Source organism: Annulohypoxylon truncatum (assembly GCF_022578515.1).
Source record: "Annulohypoxylon truncatum strain CBS 140777 unplaced genomic scaffold F4807scaffold_2, whole genome shotgun sequence".
Lineage (NCBI taxonomy): Eukaryota > Fungi > Ascomycota > Sordariomycetes > Xylariales > Hypoxylaceae > Annulohypoxylon > Annulohypoxylon truncatum.
The window spans coordinates 1,568,934-1,586,410 of NW_025953788.1; the positions used below are offsets into that span (position 1 = coordinate 1,568,934).

The window sequence follows — 17,477 nt, forward strand, 5'->3', positions numbered from 1 at the left end:
TGATTACGAAGTCAATGACTTAGGTCGTTATTGAAGAGTTCAAATAATAAAAGCTATTTAAAATTTATGTCCCCAGTTTACCACACAGTTTACAGTACGCTCGCATTTTCCATATCAACTCTTCTCCTGTCATCGCCAATGCTAATAATCACAAAGTGTATCGACACCAGAGATCCCGCCTTGACCTGACTTTCTAACTTGCTGCAGTACTGACTTGCATATCACCTTCAGGTGTTTAGGTGCTGCTACACGGATTATGTGTTTCATGATTCTGGGGATTTCAAATTCAAGCCGACGTTTACCAATTTACCACTGACAATAATGAAATCCAGTGACGAGTCTTTTCCAATCCTAGCCCAGCTAACCACCCTTCACTTTCATAGGTAATAGCTATCACATGCCTCCTAAAGTGCTCATGTAGGCAATTACCTGGGTATATCACACCTTTCCAACAAGGCCCCCCAAAAATTCCAACCCCAACCGTTGACACCGGCCTGCGGTGGAGGTCAATGGTTGAGATGGGGATGTCTTCGAAATGCTTCCCACCTTTCCAGGTCGTTCTCTCTCCTTTTTCTGCTGTATGTAACTAACAGTTTAGCGCATTCCTTCAGCTTATCATTCGTTATCTGTTCTCCTTCCTGATCGTACGGCTTCGTAAATTGAGCTTCGGTTTCGACGCGAATTTTGTTGAAGGTCGTATAGTGGTACTTTGTGGGCCTGTATCCCCCTCGCACGTCTTCATCAGCATCTTTCTCAAGTTGTGTATTCAACACCTCCTCTCCTTTGGCCCAACAATGTCTAGATTCAATTTTCTTCCTTTTACATTCAGCAAGGCCTATGTTTAGGCCGTTGGCGTTTCTAGTCTCTCCCATGACATTGAATCGGAAGTATTCAGTTTTCTTTGAGTTTGCACATATTTTGCGAACAGATTCATGAGTAGGTTCGGCGTCTGTGAGCCTTTGCCTCATCGCGCGGAAGAGACCACTCCAGCTAAATCTGTTGTAGCCCTTCGAACCTCCAGTTCCGACGCTCACCAGTGCTATTGGATGGTTGATTCTCCCGTCGTAAGAAGGAGCGCTATAGTTTGGTTCATTGCACATTCGCATTGCTTCGTTCAAAGCAATCTCAGACGGGTTATTCGCAAATACACCACCATCCATGAAACGCCGGCCTCTCATCAACAGAACTGGAAAGTACGCTGGCGCCGCAGTGGTAGCTCTAGATGCCTCGTGTATGAGTAGCTTGGACTGGTCCAGGCTTTTCGGATTGTATTCCCCTGGGTCGTATCTTGGTGCGCTATCGTAGGACCGGAAAAGATATGATATATCCGAACCCGCTGAGGAATGTGAGTTGGCGCCGCCGTTCCGAACCGATGTAACTGCTCTGTATTGGCGTTAGTAGAAGTGGCTTTTATTAAGCTAAGTGAGTAAAGCTTACACTTTGCAAGTACTGTTGATCTTGTTAGATCTCGGCTGACCACCAGTCCCGTTGTTTCCATTCCGCTCCATATGATCATACTGGCGGAAGAGATGCTTCCCTGTACAATTTTTACGTTCGTAAAATTGGCAAGTGTCTTTCACAACTTTACATACAGCATCAGCTAGCATTTCCCCGGAGTATTCTTGAATGATCGGTATTAAACATCGCCGGAAAACCTTCTGACTGATGACAAGATACTGTTTGATACAGTCATCAACGCCCATTCGAAGTCTTCCAAGCATAATCGCAATCAATCTAATCATTTTCAGCATGTTTCTGGTCTTTATTTTGGGGTTTACAGACCCTCCTGTGCTCGTCCCGATCATGAAGTCGAAATAATTACACGGCAAAGGCAAGCCCTGAGTCTAATTACCATGATTGTTAGGTAAGCTTCTGCGGTACCGGATACTGTGGAACTGAACACATACATGCTAATCAAGGTTAGACTGGAATGACCCATGAGAGTTAATACATACTTTGGTGGTGTCAGGTTCTAATCTTGTAGGTATTAGTATCATGCTATCCGTGGATGCTATTCGGCTCGTAGTTCAAGGGAACAAACATACCTATTCTCTTCTTCTCTGACCATTTCCATGATCTTCTTAAGAAAATAGAGGGACGAGAGGCCCCTGACTCCTCCACCATCTGCTTTATTAGTCGATCGAGATATCATTATAGGTATCAGACTCTAGTTACCTAGCGATAGAATAATTGGGAGCCATGGAGAACGTTCATCTTGATTGTTCTCTCTATTGGGAGCCTGTGTAGAACTTTCGGTACGAGAATTATCAGCCATACCGTAGGCCAAAGACACAATCTGAAAGAAAGGAGATGCTCAAGGGTCGAGGATCTCGCACTCTTTACTGGTGATTACCCTTTATTTACTACGTCCATCGAAATACGGAAGTGGTTATGCTGCATTTCTGTTGGCTTACCATTGAGACGTGTCAATCATTTCCTAATAATATCATACCTGCTTATGGTAGGGTAGCCGTAGCCTCATTATGTCGACCAGAGTGCAGAGACTGCATTGTATCACCGTCCGAAGGCGAAGTAGGTACTGAGGTACCTGTCCGTAAGGTGGGTTACGTTTTAATATATCTTGATAGGTCCTCAGCTGAGCCGCCTTTCGATCTGATGACGGCGTTTAATCTCCCTTAAAAATTCCCTCTTCTACCTATTCAAGTTTCTTCGAAACACAACAGAGATTCCAGCTCAAAGAAAATTACAAAACAACGAGCTCCAGCCAACTTACCATTAACTCTTCGGCCAAAATGACAGTGGTGATGTACGAAATAGATTCACAAACAATACGGACGACAACAGATGAAGAAGCGAAAAGTCAGTAAAATGTGGTATTCTAGTTGATGAAAACTCTCCCTAATTATCATGTTTAGAATTTGAGGAAGACGGTCATAAATGCTACCACTTGGGTTCACCAGAAACACTACACTACGATATAATCCTCGCCCCAAACGATTCTGAAGCCCCAAGACATATTGCAAGAATCCGGATTCCATTCAGTACATGGCTGAAAAGAAAGTTTGGAAACCCGTGCAGCGTTTGGGCAACTACGGGCGAATTTGATAAGGCTTCAAAAGAGCCCAATATGCCTGACAGCCGGCCTACTGGGCAATGAATAACGGAGCATTGATGCAGCTGCACCGGGAAGATATGGTTATGATGAGAACGGTTATTCCAAGGTTGTTTCTGGGTTAATAACGGTGAGCTGAGTGCTAGGGTATGGATGGTCGTTGGGTAATCGGGTTTTAGCAAGCTGGTGAGTGGGTAGTGAGGCTGCGAGGGTTGTGTCCACTCTAGCGGAACATCAACTAGATGCAATCTTTCATTGGTCGGGACAATAGCATGCGTTGTAATGGAAACCCACGAAACTGGCAGATTGGTTGAATAGGTAGAGCTACTCAAAAAGATTGATAATTTGCGAGTTCGGGGACTAGGTGGGACTTGACCTATGGGATAACTTAGGATGAGTATACTATTTGTTTCAACTTGATATCTAGAGTCCGAAGCACAGGTCCATTTTCAAAGTAAATGGAGTTTCAATTTAAGGAGGGGTTTTCATGCATTGCCGAGATTCAAGATTTCTTTTTCGTACGCTTCACTTTTCGACATATCATGATATGCAATGTCACCGTCCTATATGCAGCCACAAATGTTGGCAAGCTCAATATTTGCATCACGAGAACGATGGGGAGTGGCTATTGTACTAATTTATATGATATGTCAGTATGTATCTTTAGGTATTATACAAATAAAGATTGCGTGTAGTAAAATCTTCTATGCTGTACCACGCTCGAAAATTTCATGCATGGCTTCTTAAGGCATCACGTATCGAATCACTTGAGGCTACGATTGACTTATTATGCTTTATTATACTTCTAGCTGGACCTGATGACCTTGGGCATAATTACATTATGCATGCGATAGGTAATCTTGATATATCTATGGAAGTATTTCAAGAAGACATCCTTCGGCTTTTTTGTTTATCCTAAGCATCTAAGTCAATATAATATCCAAAGAAACACTTTAGACCATCTATGTTTCGATAGTTAGGTACGTCGGCACAAGAAATGCCCCGAGTCCTTTTATCTAAGCTCTTCGCCAACATAGAAACCATCTTTATATTCGATAGAGGAGCATTTGTGCTACATAAGCTACCACGAGAGCGCGTCGAAGGTCGGTTTAATGATAGCTAGAACTACCTAATTGATACCTAATTCTCATTCTAACTATGTTAAGAACTCAAATCCAACTGGTCATATCGTGAGGTTCCTTCATTAGGAAAGAGGACTGTTGACAAAATCCTTCCCCAAGGATGGCCGCACGAAGTTCCACACCACATTGGGACAGTCCGGCTTCCTTTCTTCGAATATTGGAAGTGTAAGATGACCGGCGGAAAGATTACTATCTGGGTGGTTTAACTATTGGCCGTCATCAAACTGACTAGATGTAACAGGCATGCTAAGAGACAGCTTTCTAGCAATAAAGCTACGAATTCAGGAGACGAGCAGGAGACGAATTTTATAGGTTTAGGCGACTATCTTGCGCGTTAGGTTATATAAATGTACTTGGTGTTGCGTGGTGACAAGATGTGGGGATTCACCCTCGCGGTGTGGTAGACTGGTTTATTACTCGACAAGAACTTATCAATCGCGATGTAGAAGGCCGCATTCATTTTGGGGACGTTTAATAGTATTTTAAAGTGAAATGATGAAAAAATCCCATGTTAACTCGTTGAATTCCTGGGCAGTATCCTGAACGGCCGCTTAACTCTACACCTTTCACGGACCCCCTATCTAGCAATACCTACCCACCTAAGTATACCTTGAGTGCCGTTAGAGCATTTGTTCTCAAAACATGTGCCATATCAGTAGAGTCATCGAAGCCCGCGGCGTCCCATCCCTGAAACCCATAATACTCAGGGGTTTTATTTTCTCGCTACCAAGTTTCGGGCCTTGACATCGAGGTCTACCAAAAACGGGCAAAAAGCTAGAGTAAAGGAAAGGTGAGATGAAGTAAATCCTGAATAACCTCGAAGTCCGTGCTCAAGGAGCCCTCAACTGGACTTTAGTGAAGACAGACTCAGACGGTTCGTTTCGACTCAGTCGCCCTCTAATGACTTATTGCTCGATAGTTTCCAAGCTCAGTGGTTTTCGCAATAGACCGTATCGCCGCAATGAATCTATGGCCTGTAGTAGAACACTAAAACATCTTATTTCTGACAGTAGGTTATCTGATCGTAAGCTTGAGCTTAGTAGCACGGATGCACGTGTGGCGTTGCCCACCTGCTGAACTACAAAACTGTAATATCTATAGACTCGAACGCTATGTTAGTGGCTGATAGTATACAGAAGCCGAGAGTGCTTCAGAGGAGGGGAAATCGATCTCTTCAATGTTGTGACCTAAATCTCAATATTTACTTTCCCGCGGCATAGAAGATTCAAGATTCAAAGAAGAAACCCCTTTTCCACTGATGACAGACATACCACAATACGATATATCCCGCCCCCTTTTCGCACCACCCATACCAACAAAACAAAGCCTTCAAGAAAGAAAATGATAGACCGCATAATGGACTGGTCGCCCTTCGCCATATTCGCCTCCCTGCCGGTCCTCCTCATCTACAGCGGCCTGATCATCTACCTCGCGGCCTGCATGGTGCTCGCCTACAAGGTGACGCGCTCGTACGCCGGAAACGACAACTGGTGCTGCTACCAGCACTGCTGCATACCGAAGTGGATCATCTGGATCATCACCTTCGTCTGCCTGACCGCCGTCTTCGCCGTTGTCATACTCCCCGGCGTCTTCTGCATGTCCGCGTGGGTGTTCGTCATAGAGAAGATCAGGCGCCGGTACCTGCGCTGGAGAAAGCGCGGGGATGCGAATGATGTGGAGGCGGGCCGAGGAGGTACCGGTGCTGCTGCTGCTGCGAATGATGATGCGGGAAGTTGGACTACGATTGATTCCCCTGTATCGCCTACGCCCCGTAATAACCAGGTTGGCCTCCATACGCCGATGGGTGGTGGATGCTTGGCGGAGCCCTATCCAGAAAGGCCTGAGCCTGTGTATCTCCAGGGCCGCGTCTACCAAGATACGTTGCGTGGTTGATGGGACGAGGATGAATTGATTTTATATATTATATCTAGCATGATGTTCTCGAGCGTATGTTGGTATCTCCCCCTAGACGAAAGAACTTGATTCAAATATTAACCACACTGCTTATAGAATGTATGAGCAAAGTTGGAAAACGATGGCAGATTAATTTCGATTATACCATGGAGTGTTGTTTGTTTCCAAACATGAGCACTAAACAGGTGTATATGGAGTTATCTAAATCTATGTTCTAATAGTTAGTGGATAATAAGTAGTTGAGGTTGCTTCCAGGTACATCATCTTACCTTGGCATTTGCGTGTATCAAAGGACCACTCACATACTCAATACAAGTCATACGCAATATAGCAGACCATAATCTTGCCATCGTAAACTTGAGTCCAATCCCAACAAGAGCCTAAGACCTTGCTCACAACGACTCCCCTTCTCGCCCCCTCCCACACAACCCCATAGAACAGCATAGCACTGGGTAAAAAAGGGTGATATTATCTACCAACACCACCATCTCAAAAAATAATATATATATACAAGAAACACTCTTTCTTTAAAGCGGGGATCATCCAAGCCGCCAAACCCGTCCCTAGGTTAGATTGTGAAGCCGAAAGACACAGAACAAGACAAGACAATCCATCCAAGACGCGATCAACCCCCTAACGCCGGTCGATGTATTATAAGTCGCAAGGTCCGCGCTCGTGTGTCTCGTGAACGGGAAAGACAGGACGACGCGTGCCACGTGCGTGATGTACAGCCGCAATCCGATGCATTCCATTACCAACTCGCTGCCTTCGATCGAACCCCATTATCCCTAGCCCTATTTAAGTTAAGTACCTAGTCAAGTCTCACGCCACCCGCAGGTGTCCGGCGCCTAGGCCGGGGATAACTTCGTATAGTACGGGTATGACTTCGACGGCAAGCCAGCCGATTCCTACAGACTGTAATTAGTAACAGTATCTTCAAAAGGATGATGGGGCAGGGGGCTTGAAAAAAGCAACCCAATAGCAATATTACCAAAAAAAGACACAAAGATAAGCAAAAGCTAAAAAGGTGGGGGGAGAACTCACCGGCATAAACAACAAGTTTCGTAACAACCTCAACATCATACCTAACCCTAGGCTTAACCAGCTTAGAAAACACCTCATGCTCGCCCAACTCATCCTGCTGGCCGACATACACATCAGGCTCCTCGTCCGCGGCCGCGGCCTCGCCCTTATCTCCGAGCGTGATCTCGACCGGCGAGACGACCACCGTGCCCTCTCCCATCATCTTCTCGAAGTCGGCCGGGCGCTGCCTGCTGCTGCTATTACTGCTGCTGACGGCTATGCTCTCGTCGCGTAGCTGCTGCTGATGCGACGGCTGTAATTGTTGCTGTTGCTGTTGCTGCTGCTGTCCTAAGCTCTGCTGCCGAATATCCTGCACGCTGCCCCTACTCCTCAACCCACCATTCCCGTCATCAACGCTCTCCCTCCTCCGCCTCTCCCTATACGCCAGCGTCTCGTACGCATCCGCCGCGCTCTGCGGTCCCACGCTCACGCTCCTACCGCGGCCGGGGTGCCGGACGGCGGTGATGAGCCCCGGAAGGTCGCTCACGTTGGGCATGACGTTGTCGATGCGCAGCTTGAGCGGGATGTTCTTGTACTCGGAGGCCGGGACGAAGAAGCGGCGCGGCAGGTCCAGGCTGCTGTTCTCCATCAGCCGGAACAGGTGCGGGAGGCCGCGCAGGAGCGACGGCTTGGCCACCTCGCGCCACGCGAAGATGACCAGCACGCCGAACAGGATGCGCGAGATCACGACGAGCCACCCTAGCGCGTACAGGTCGAACGGGATGTCGGCGAAGGACGAGCGTCCGAAGCGCCACGTCCCGATCTCGAGGCCCATCATGACGCCTGCGAACGCGACGCTGTCGTCGAAGCACGGGCAGTCGTCCGCGGGTTCGGGGTGGACTCTGATCAGGATGATAATGATCAACAATAAGGCACACAAGCTGGTCCAACCGTTGACCTGGAGATAAGCGTCGAAAGCGGCACCGTAGTAGAATTCGATGAGGGACAAGACGGCGCCCATGATGGAGCCGACTATGACGTCAATGAAGCCATGCATACCACAGTATAGACGGCCGAAGATGATGCTGATTGCGTAGAAGTAAGCCAGCGCTTCAAGGGCGGATTTAGTGCTGGGTTGGAACGGGTTGTCTTGGTATCTTAGACACAAGATACCGTAGACGGCGACTGAGACAGCATTAGCAGAGTGGGTCGATGGGAAACCATACTCGAGCGCCGCAGAGCCGGACATGGTGATACGGTGAAGAGGTGGTGATAGAGGGCGCGGTAGAGAGAAGAAGTCCTTGACGAAGCCGGTGAAGAAGACGCCTGTCGCGAGAATATGTACGATTCTAGTAATTCGTGTTAGTCAAGCTATCCTCACATCATTCCAACATCATCTCCCTATCTCATCCTATCTTTTGAACGAGGGTAGAATAAGACGTACCCTTTTCCAAAAGAACCGTTTCCGCACCAGAACATGATAGGTAACCCGATCATGAAGAAGGTATGCGTCCCGAGGTTGGCGGTGATGGCGAAGTAGCTATCGAGCGCGGGCGAGCGCAAGACGGCCTGTAACCAGGCCAGATACGGGGTTTCCCATCTGACGAGGGGAAGGGCTCGCTGTCGCAAGTCGTACCGCCATTTTGGAAGGGCGCGCTTGTCTATACGTAGAAACGAGATCCGTCAGCATTTGAGTCGTTTCTTGTGTTGTGTATGTGATTGTGTATATGATAAAGGAGTTGATAGTCCCCCCACGCGCTAAATCTTGGCTTTCGACATGTGATGGTATTGTGTGTAGCCTCGCATCAAAATCCCAACATTTCTAGTCGCCTAATTTCGTACGCGCAGCAACGATTCGAGAATTGTCGACTCAATTTTCGCATGTTTTCCCTTCTCTTTTCGCTGGTGTTTATAGGAAGGCACACGTACAATGATCCAAGCTGCGCAGGCCAGCGTCGATCACAGGCTCTTTCTCTTCCTCGACCTTCACTTTCGCGGGCCCCGCTACGCCATTGGCGTGGGAGTGGCTGGTATTCATCGGATCCTAGGGTTTCTCCTCCTGGATCTGGACAGCTGCATGAACGTACGGGACGAAGTTTGCGACGTTCCAGTCTCGGTCGGGTCAATTGTTCGAAGCGAGAGTCGAAAATTGTATACGGCGTGGACGACGGCGCATCGAAAACCGGCACTTGTTGAGTTGATGGCTGTCTATCGATATCTGTCCGTGATCGATATCGAGGTTATCGAGGTAAACGTAGTTATAAAACGTATGATATGGAAAAAGTAGAAATAAGTCTAGGTACCTAGTAGATAATAGATCATTAATACATTAGGTAAATAATGTAGGATTGATAGATCGACTTTCTAAGCCACGATGGTCGCGCGTCTGTGCTCTTTTTCTTTTTTTCCGTTTCGTTTTTTCTCTTTAGTCGTCAATCTCCAAAGATGATTGAACTGTATTTTAGAGATTAAATTGAATTTCGAGGCCTATTCCAGAAAAGCTTGGCTCCCTGTTGGTCGAAAATCTTGAATCCCCGTCCCTTCGAGATAGAGTTGGGATCAACTCTAACTCTAAAATCGCGAGCCGAACGACAAATCAGAATAGGAATTGTGTTTTCTTCAATTCGATCCATACAAAATCCCCTTCTTCCCCCCCACATCCCGTGTCGGTTGTCGTCAATTCTTCCCCCATCACTGCATCACTGCGCCGCGGCTTATCTTAGCAGTCTAATACATAAACTTAGCTTGGACAGCTGTAGCTTTCTGCCCTTTTCAGGGGCCTGGCTCTATTCGACGCCCCCTGAAATTGAGGAAAGTTGCATGTAACCTGCAGAAAGAAAGTGACCTAATCGACTAATCAGGGTCTAAGTTACACTTTTTTGGTGGTCCACCGTTCCGCCCTATTAGGCTTGACTCTTGGCGGGTACCGAGTTACCTCGGGAATTTCGTACCGTGTACGAATTAGGAACCAGAAATGTCTCAAGCCACATACGTAAATGGAATCCTTCAACGTAGATGCACGTGACTCGAAATATATTACCGTATCGGGGCGTTGATGTACATGAAGTGCATATCACGTCACTAGCGATCTAGCCCACGTATACATACATAATATATCCTAGCTAATGAATAAATGAACGAGTTATAGGAAAAGGTGTGGAGAGAGAGCATCCACGATGAACTCCCTAGTCGGTAAGCGGTGCACCATAACGGGCGGCAGCCGAGGCATCGGACTAGCCATCGCCCGGCTCTTCGCCGCCGAGGGAGCAGCATGTACTCTCATCGGACGGAACATGGAGAGCCTCACTAGCGCCAAGGAGTCATTAGAGCAGAACCATGATACTCAGATTCACGACATAGCATCGTTTGACGTTTCGTTGGTAAATGGTTGGGAGAAGTTGATGGCCGACACAAAAAAAGTTGGTGATTCCTCGAGCTTATGATATTTATGCATACGTCCGAGCCCATTACTCTCTTGCCCCGACGCTGATATTGTAAATGAATAGGAAAATATCGATATTCTAGTCAATGCGGCGGGTATCTCGCAAAACTCTTTCTTGTTCAAGACTTCAACCCCAGATATAGACAAGCTCGTCGCTACTAATCTCATGGGTACTATATGGGGTTGCAAAAACATCGTACCTAGGATGATGAGACAACGAAACGGTGAGCCAACCGCCTCCAGAGATATTCTAGATGAGCAACTACCAATCACTTCTTCAACTCTAGGCTGTATCATCAATGTGTCTAGTCTCTTAGCCAGTCACGGGGGACGAGGATCAACCGTCTACGCAGCATCAAAAGCTGGTGTCGTTGGTATGCAATCGATTATCTCTTCAAGCTCGCGAGTTAGCTAAACCTGCCTATTAGGTCTAACGCGGGCGATGGCCTGGGAGGTGGGTAGATTTGGCATTCGTGCGAATGTCCTCCTTCCTGGATATATCCAGACCGATATGACGAAAGGTGACCCCTCCTGACCTTCCTAGCCCTTTTCGTTTTTTCCTCCCCCCGAAAATCCTGCACTTGACCAGCTATCCCCTATCTTCCTTACGAAGTACATGATTACTAATATACAAACCTCGCCATAGGCATGGATGAAAACGGCGAGCTTTCGGCCTTAATCCCAATGGGGCGCCTAGGATTGGCCGAAGAGGTGGCGGAAGCCGCATTATTCCTAGCCAAATCTTCCTACGCACATAACTGCGTCCTCAACATTGATGGAGGTCTGAGTGCGACGTAGGCTATGCATAATTTACTCGAACAGGGGTAATAAGCGTTCAGTCGTCGAGAATCTCGATAGCTCCGGTGCCAACGTCATCATCAATGACGACCACGTCGTCGTGGTTGCCATTCTTGGCCTTTTTGGCCGTTGATGACCCTCCATCATCTGCTCTTAGACGCTTCTTGGGGTCTTTTGCTGATATCTCTCCGTCAGCAGAGCGTTTGCCATTAGTCTGACTAACCCCGTTGCTCTCTACAGGCAAAGCCTTCTTCGGCTTGCGAGGGATAGTCGGGACTTGGTCTTCCTGAAGGCCCTTAATAGGCTTATCAGCGAGTTCACTGCGCAGATGGGTTAGCAGTTGGCTAGAAATGAAGTTGTACTACAACCTACGCTTCTTGAATGTTAATGACCACGTTAATAAAAGGGTCCTCGTCATCTTCATCGACGATGGTAATGAAACCATTTTGCTTGATGCCTAATGATCGTTAGAAATGTCAATAAGTGGTAAGGAAGGAGCACGAACCAAGTTCACCGAGCGTCTTTTCAAGGTTATCTGTCAGATCCGGATCATAAACTAGACCGGCATCACTGTTAATTGCGAACTCCTTCTCGCCATAACCTAGCTGTACTTTGACGATATCCTCTACTAGATCGTTGAGTGTTGCCCTCGATAGATCTACTTTGACGGTGGTGTTGTAGCAGCCGCAGACTGGGCAGTCTGGATTGGGCGGGCGGGGGCGGTCTGTTCCTAGCAATCTTTGAGCAGCAAATGGTGTTAAGAAGACCTAAAACGTTAGCAGTGCGCCCAATTTTGATATTGATAAATGAATAAAATAAATAAATAAAAAAAACTTACTTCTCGTGCTTTGTCATATTCTCCTCGGAGAACTTTGAAAGATTGGAGAACGCAAAGGCCAGCCACGATCGCATTGGTGGTTGCGATGGCTGGTATAATGTTACCAGCCATCTGCTTGATGTCGAAACGTGACTTGCCCTCGATTCCGAAGATGTGCGATCGAATATTTGCGCTTGCAGCGACAAAGTCAAGAGTGTCCTCATCATCCTTATCAAAATTGATAGTGGGCTTTGGTTCGCCTTCTCCACGCGCCGCTAACAGCTTCAACATTCGCTTACTTAGGCGGTCTAAGCTGTCGTTAAAGACCGCCAGATTCTCCTCTAGAGTCCATACACGCTGCCCATCCTTGAGGACCTTATCCTTGGATGCGATGACTTCGGATGCTTGGCCCGCCAATGTCTTGTATTCAATAGGCTTAGGTGGTTCTCTTGACTTCCACATATCCTTCATAGAGCACAAACGGTTGATATCTGCATTGAAAACCTTGTCGAATAACATTTGAGAGAAGTGTTCTGTGCCAACCGACTCTCTAATCATCCTTAACGCCTCGGCCTCCTTTTTCAATTCCGCGATTTCCGTCGCATTGTCCTCGTTCTCGCTGACATCGAGGGTTGCTTGATCCTCACTCGTGCCAAAGATTTCGTTGAGAAGGTAACTCTTGCTCCAGACTATGCAATGAATAGGTTGACTTGGTGTGCTTCGAATCGTGCAGACAGGGAAGGACTTGGGCGCCTCCTTGGTAGTACAGTCGTAACAGGCTGTAACACCTTTCTTGATGACTTGGACTTGTCCGTTGAATCCTGTGGTACCGCTCTCGATCAAGGGAACGTCGGCAGCTAAGCACATTCTGTTCACATGACGTCGCGCCTCGAGGTTGTCCAACGCGTTGAAGACTAGCTTGAAGCTTCTAAACCACTCGACGTGAAATTGCGAGTCCTTGATGTTTGCATGGTGTGCGACGATATTGACATTCGGATTAAATCCTCCAGCTATCTCTTTGGCCACCTGCTCAAGTTATCAGTACATTGTTCTGCATGCAATATCATATAGCCTCCGATCCGTTCGTACCAAGGCTTTCGACTTTCCGATGTGCTCCTGTCGGAAGAGGAATTGGCGATTCAGGTTACTCAAATCGATGGTGTCGAGGTCAACGATGTGCACTTCACCGAAACCTGTCTTAGCGAGGTCTTTTAACAGTTCGCAGCCGATGCCACCAGCACCGACCATGAGGACTCGGGCCTGTGAAATATGTGTTAGCTGCGCGAATTTGAGCTCGAGAGCCGCGAATAATTCCATCTTGAACGAAGGCTAAATGATACCGAGACGGAGCAAGGTAGATTCTGGCGCATGCGGTAGTTTAGAGGCGTGGATAGGTGTTCTTGCGCAAACGTGGTAGGGGCGGCGGTTAAGGGTCACAAACAGCAACTCTAGCATGAGGCTATTCTTTTCGCGATGCGCGCGGCTGCAGGGAGATGCACGGCGCAAATAGGACGGTACTATGCATAGTAGCAATGCAAATAAGCGACTTACCTCCTTGACATTTGTATTCAGCGTCGGCCCAAGCGACCGACGATTGTAGGTATCTCGGGCTACTGCCATCGTGAACACCTAGCTACCCAAGTCACAGTCTGGGGTGATCTCTTGGCCGATGCATATGATGTAATGGATAGTAGGCAATGCAATATGGAATGGGAAGTTAGACTGGCGCTTAAGATCGAGACTTGTCGTTGTGAGAGAATAGAAGAGAAAAAAAAAGTTAAGAGTAAGATGCGCGCGAAGGAAAAGTTGATGAGACGATGGATGTTAGTTATTAACAAAGGCAGCTGCCAGCCTTAGGGAATGCTTGAACAGCACTGGCTCAATTGCAACCGAGAGTAGTATGTTGTGACGCTCCTGTTGCTTTTGCTACTAGGTTGGTAGCATGTACGACCTCGCACAATCGGGCAATCGGGACCTGGATAGGTCTAGGATGACCTTGGGAGCTTAGGTGACGTTTAAGGTTAGCAAGATGCTGGAATCAAGTAGCCAGGCAACTGCGACGGCAGGTCGCAGCAACAGGTTCAGCTTTATGTACAGAGTACGTATACTTCGTACATGGGTAGGTACATTCGATATGTATGAAGTTCCTACCTTGTTCGTGGGGCTGGCGGGAAGTAACGCTATTGGCTTAGATGTCTTGAGACCCCATTAATTTCCCAAGTCAGGTTGTAAGCTGCACATCATTGGATGGTCCGTGCTTTCAATACTGAGAACTCTACCCAGACCCAGAGATCATCCCTACCTCCTAAAAAAAAAGGGCAATTTGATAACTCTTGTAGTTGTGTCACATTTTTCAAGGCTACGATTATACTCCTTCATTTGGGCAGAATACACGGGTACTACCTTTAAAATTAGTTTAAAAATTCCTCTACACATCGATAACCCGGCTATATATTCGTTGAAGTTGGGCTTCCATTTCACAGCTCTTTCTAGTTCCCCATAATGTCTAAGACATTGACATTGATCTGAAAAAACGCAATCAGCGACTTCTTCTACTGATCTGATTTAGATACGGAGTCTTCGAGTAATTTGCCGTTATGTCGGATGATGAGGCAGATCCAGAGCTTCTTGCTCTCCTAAGGCAGCATTTTCAGGGGAAGCTAAACCTGGATGAAGAGCCGGAGACGGGTGTCTTAGAGGGCGCCGAATATGTTTACGACAACTCAATCGATGTGGCCTTGAACATGAGAGCAACTAAGAACGCGGCAGCTTTGATTCATGAACAGATGAAGCGGAAAGAGTTCTCGACCGAGAGTTGGTCGGAACATGAATTGCATCCCAAAGCCAAAGATGAATCTACCGTCGCCTTCGTCTTTACCATGGACCTGCTCAATTTCTCATTCTGGTCCTTGCACCCGGAGGGTAAACGTTTTGCTGTCTCCTACCGAGACAAGACTTGGACTGGATACTGGAGCTTGGTCGCCGCGTTGCAGAGAGCGCTAGAAGAAGGTGGGTAATGATTTTTAGCAATCAACACTTTGACTGACTTATTACTTGGACTTCTCTTTGATTTCAGTTTGATTTGGATACCTCGTACTTTTTAAAAACGAGGTGTAATTAATTTCTGTCTTAAGATATCCCCATCACCGATCCGCATTACTGGCAGAACGAGGAGGAATGTAACCTCGAATCCCTAAGGCACGTTTTCAGATCGTGCACCGATGAGGAGATACCTTTGCTGGAAGCACGGCTTTCTTGTCTGAGAGAAGCAGGACAGGTTCTATATGAAGTAGGTTGACCCAAACGACTATCGCAAAATGGAGATAACGCATGGCCAACGCGCATCGGTTCCCTGCAGAAGTACAACTGCAGCTTCACGAAATGCATAGAAGCTGCCAACAAGTCAGCCGCCGGGCTGGTGAACCTGCTCGCGCGAGACTTCGATTGCTTTAGAGACGAATTCAAGTTCGAGAGCCGACGCAAGCCCATCCGCTTCCTCAAGCGCGCCCAGATTTTAGTAGCGGATATATGGGCCTGTTTCAACGGCGAGGGCTACGGAGAATTCCGGGACATCGACAAGATTACTATGTTTGCCGACTATCGCGTCCCACAGATACTAGCTACCTTGGGCTGCATAGGTTACAGCCCGCCATTGCAGGCGATGGTGGCAAAGGGAGACATATTGGAAAGTGGAAGCAGCTATGAATTGCAACTCAGAGGTTAGTATTAATACCCCTAACTCCACCCCCGAAAGACATTTCATTTCAAGAAATGCTGAAACAACGTAGCTTGCAGCATCTGGTGCGTGGAACTTCTCAAGCGTGAAATCAAACGCCAACATCCAGAGGCAAAAATCAATGCCATTCTAATCGACTTTTTCCTGTATGATACCATGAAGCAGCTGGAGGCCGAGGGGAAGGAGACCATACCGCATCATCGAACTAGGAGTATTTGGTATTAGGCCACTTGGGTAGAGGATTGTAATGTTGGTCTGTACGTAGGCAGTCATGCTATTAGTAGAAAATAGGGGATGGTTGAAATCACGTGGTATTCTTAGCCAAATGCAAGTGAGACTTGGCAAATCCAGCGGAGCAAATATCGTCCCCAACGCCAGCGCAAAAGCATCATGAACCGCCATTTCCCTCCATCGTACACGTATCTATCCGTCAGGCATAAACTTTCATTCCACCGCATCCGACCTCAAATCGCACCAACAGCAGTTGAATTAAGGATCTCATCCATATGTGCCTTTTCAATGCCTTTGGTGTTCTTGGCCTCTTCCTTCTGTAGCACAGCGAGGACCTCTAATGGCGGATTAAGACCCAGCTTCTCGGCTCGCATCCATCGCTTCGTACGGTCCATCCCAACGCAAGGCTATTCAAGCATATAGTTAGAATCTTCGTCCTAGTAATAGTAACAACGAAAGAAAGAGAATGGTAGACACTAACCCCATACTGTGAGCTAACGTCCCAATATCGCAACACCTTCTCCGCGAGCGTCAGGTCTTCCTGGTGGACCCTCTTGGCCTTCCGCTCATTCTCTAGTTCTCGCCAATACGCGCTGATCTGGCGATCGGTGATCTTCTGCGCGCGCAGCTCCGCCTCGGATTTCTCAGGCTCCACCACCGGCGCCGGCTGTGCGACCTGAGGCTCCTCTTCGAGTTCGCCCTCAATCGGCTTCTCTTCGAACTCATCCTTGATCGCGCGTTCCTCGTCGCTAGTCGGCTCTTCTAGCTTAACCGAAGAGACGTGCGTCTTGAGCGGGCTTGACTTCGCCGGTTTGGAGTCCAGGTCCTTGGTCGACTTGGGCCCGGACTTGGTGACCCGGTGGTTGAAGGACAGCGTCGACTGTCTTCCATTGACGCGGCTGTTGCCGCTAGAACGCCTCGTGGTAGGCATTTTTTCAGTTTGTAATTGATAGCGCTACTTTATTCAGGGAATCGGAATTGATTGAGATGGTTATTTAGGTGAGAATAAAGCGAAACAGATAAGTTGCAATGAATACTGAAAATAGTGGGTCTGGAATCGGATGGATTGTCGAATGACGTGGGGGATTCTCGGTTATGGCATCCAGGAATTGGCGGGGCAACACGAAACGTGAGCGCCTTCACGTGATATGGACCCACCTAGGACTCCCCCCTTTTTTACCCCTGAATAGGTGGCTTAGCCACCTTGGTAAGAGCCATCAGTTCGAGGCAAGTCAAGTATGTATATTCGATGATTCAAGTATAGTCCTTGATTACTTGGTGTTTCCTTTTTCTTTCGATGC

At 47.5% G+C, this 17,477-nt stretch overlaps 6 protein-coding genes across 6 annotated transcripts; 2 read left to right on the forward strand and 4 right to left on the reverse strand.

Annotated features, from left to right (window-relative positions):
* Positions 1-98: 98 nt before the first annotated feature.
* On the reverse strand, positions 99-2,438 carry F4807DRAFT_128827 (acyl transferase/acyl hydrolase/lysophospholipase). The gene is made up of 8 exons (XM_047992957.1): positions 2,415-2,438; positions 2,176-2,249; positions 2,046-2,124; positions 1,956-1,977; positions 1,908-1,910; positions 1,783-1,844; positions 1,438-1,734; positions 99-1,383 (listed from the first exon to the last, which is right to left on the reverse strand). The coding sequence occupies exons 1-8, from the start codon at positions 2,432-2,434 to the stop codon at positions 507-509; spliced, it is 1,434 nt and encodes a 477-aa protein (XP_047858972.1). The 5' UTR covers positions 2,435-2,438; the 3' UTR covers positions 99-506.
* Positions 2,439-6,553: 4,115 nt separating this feature from the next.
* F4807DRAFT_128896 (PAP2-domain-containing protein) lies at positions 6,554-9,405 on the reverse strand. Its single transcript, XM_047992958.1, has 4 exons — positions 9,082-9,405; positions 8,597-8,813; positions 7,174-8,501; positions 6,554-7,037 (listed from the first exon to the last, which is right to left on the reverse strand). Exons 1-4 carry the CDS (start codon positions 9,188-9,190, stop codon positions 6,952-6,954), a joined length of 1,740 nt encoding a protein of 579 aa, XP_047858973.1. The 5' UTR covers positions 9,191-9,405; the 3' UTR covers positions 6,554-6,951.
* A 684-nt stretch (positions 9,406-10,089) lies between these two features.
* F4807DRAFT_128928 (NAD(P)-binding protein) lies at positions 10,090-11,679 on the forward strand. Its single transcript, XM_047992959.1, has 5 exons — positions 10,090-10,571; positions 10,659-10,818; positions 10,882-10,968; positions 11,023-11,115; positions 11,241-11,679. The coding sequence occupies exons 1-5, from the start codon at positions 10,329-10,331 to the stop codon at positions 11,390-11,392; spliced, it is 735 nt and encodes a 244-aa protein (XP_047858974.1). The 5' UTR covers positions 10,090-10,328; the 3' UTR covers positions 11,393-11,679.
* Positions 11,025-14,253, reverse strand: F4807DRAFT_408180 (uncharacterized protein). The gene is made up of 7 exons (XM_047996417.1): positions 13,761-14,253; positions 13,299-13,469; positions 12,231-13,235; positions 11,898-12,159; positions 11,765-11,849; positions 11,242-11,712; positions 11,025-11,116 (listed from the first exon to the last, which is right to left on the reverse strand). The coding sequence occupies exons 1-6, from the start codon at positions 13,827-13,829 to the stop codon at positions 11,430-11,432; spliced, it is 1,875 nt and encodes a 624-aa protein (XP_047858975.1). The 5' UTR covers positions 13,830-14,253; the 3' UTR covers positions 11,025-11,116; positions 11,242-11,429.
* Positions 14,254-14,499: 246 nt separating this feature from the next.
* On the forward strand, positions 14,500-16,385 carry F4807DRAFT_129033 (uncharacterized protein). Its single transcript, XM_047992961.1, has 5 exons — positions 14,500-14,672; positions 14,779-15,218; positions 15,344-15,498; positions 15,568-15,928; positions 15,998-16,385. The coding sequence occupies exons 2-5, from the start codon at positions 14,807-14,809 to the stop codon at positions 16,168-16,170; spliced, it is 1,101 nt and encodes a 366-aa protein (XP_047858976.1). The 5' UTR covers positions 14,500-14,672; positions 14,779-14,806; the 3' UTR covers positions 16,171-16,385.
* On the reverse strand, positions 16,273-17,340 carry F4807DRAFT_129001 (DNA polymerase delta, subunit 4-domain-containing protein). The gene is made up of 2 exons (XM_047992960.1): positions 16,658-17,340; positions 16,273-16,583 (listed from the first exon to the last, which is right to left on the reverse strand). Exons 1-2 carry the CDS (start codon positions 17,105-17,107, stop codon positions 16,410-16,412), a joined length of 624 nt encoding a protein of 207 aa, XP_047858977.1. The 5' UTR covers positions 17,108-17,340; the 3' UTR covers positions 16,273-16,409.
* Between the last annotated feature and the right edge of the window lie 137 nt (positions 17,341-17,477).

Bases quoted from the DNA above. Each gene is read 5' to 3' on its own strand.
- F4807DRAFT_128928 (XM_047992959.1), top strand. From the start codon at position 10,329: ATGAACTCCCTAGTCGGTAAGCGGTGCACCATAACGGGCGGCAGCCGA. The intron at 10,819-10,881 runs GTGAGCCAACCG...CTTCAACTCTAG, and splicing joins GATGATGAGACAACGAAACG to GCTGTATCATCAATGTGTCT. The intron at 10,969-11,022 runs GTATGCAATCGA...CCTGCCTATTAG, and splicing joins ATCAAAAGCTGGTGTCGTTG to GTCTAACGCGGGCGATGGCC.
- F4807DRAFT_129001 (XM_047992960.1), bottom strand. From the start codon at position 17,107: ATGCCTACCACGAGGCGTTCTAGCGGCAACAGCCGCGTCAATGGAAGA. The intron at 16,584-16,657 runs GTTAGTGTCTAC...ATGCTTGAATAG, and splicing joins ACGTTAGCTCACAGTATGGG to CCTTGCGTTGGGATGGACCG.
- F4807DRAFT_129033 (XM_047992961.1), top strand. From the start codon at position 14,807: ATGTCGGATGATGAGGCAGATCCAGAGCTTCTTGCTCTCCTAAGGCAG. The intron at 15,499-15,567 runs GTAGGTTGACCC...GGTTCCCTGCAG, and splicing joins CAGGACAGGTTCTATATGAA to AAGTACAACTGCAGCTTCAC. The intron at 15,929-15,997 runs GTTAGTATTAAT...GAAACAACGTAG, and splicing joins CTATGAATTGCAACTCAGAG to CTTGCAGCATCTGGTGCGTG.
- F4807DRAFT_128827 (XM_047992957.1), bottom strand. From the start codon at position 2,434: ATGATTGACACGTCTCAATG. The intron at 2,250-2,414 runs GTAAGCCAACAG...TCGTACCGAAAG, and splicing joins ATGATTGACACGTCTCAATG to TTCTACACAGGCTCCCAATA. The intron at 1,384-1,437 runs GTAAGCTTTACT...ACGCCAATACAG, and splicing joins ATCAACAGTACTTGCAAAGT to AGCAGTTACATCGGTTCGGA.
- F4807DRAFT_408180 (XM_047996417.1), bottom strand. From the start codon at position 13,829: ATGGCAGTAGCCCGAGATACCTACAATCGTCGGTCGCTTGGGCCGACG. The intron at 12,160-12,230 runs GTAAGTTTTTTT...CTAACGTTTTAG, and splicing joins AATATGACAAAGCACGAGAA to GTCTTCTTAACACCATTTGC. The intron at 11,850-11,897 runs GTTCGTGCTCCT...AACGATCATTAG, and splicing joins AAAGACGCTCGGTGAACTTG to GCATCAAGCAAAATGGTTTC.
- F4807DRAFT_128896 (XM_047992958.1), bottom strand. From the start codon at position 9,190: ATGAATACCAGCCACTCCCACGCCAATGGCGTAGCGGGGCCCGCGAAA. The intron at 8,814-9,081 runs GTACGTGTGCCT...TTCTACGTATAG, and splicing joins CCTGCGCAGCTTGGATCATT to ACAAGCGCGCCCTTCCAAAA. The intron at 7,038-7,173 runs GTGAGTTCTCCC...TACAGTCTGTAG, and splicing joins GAAACTTGTTGTTTATGCCG to GAATCGGCTGGCTTGCCGTC.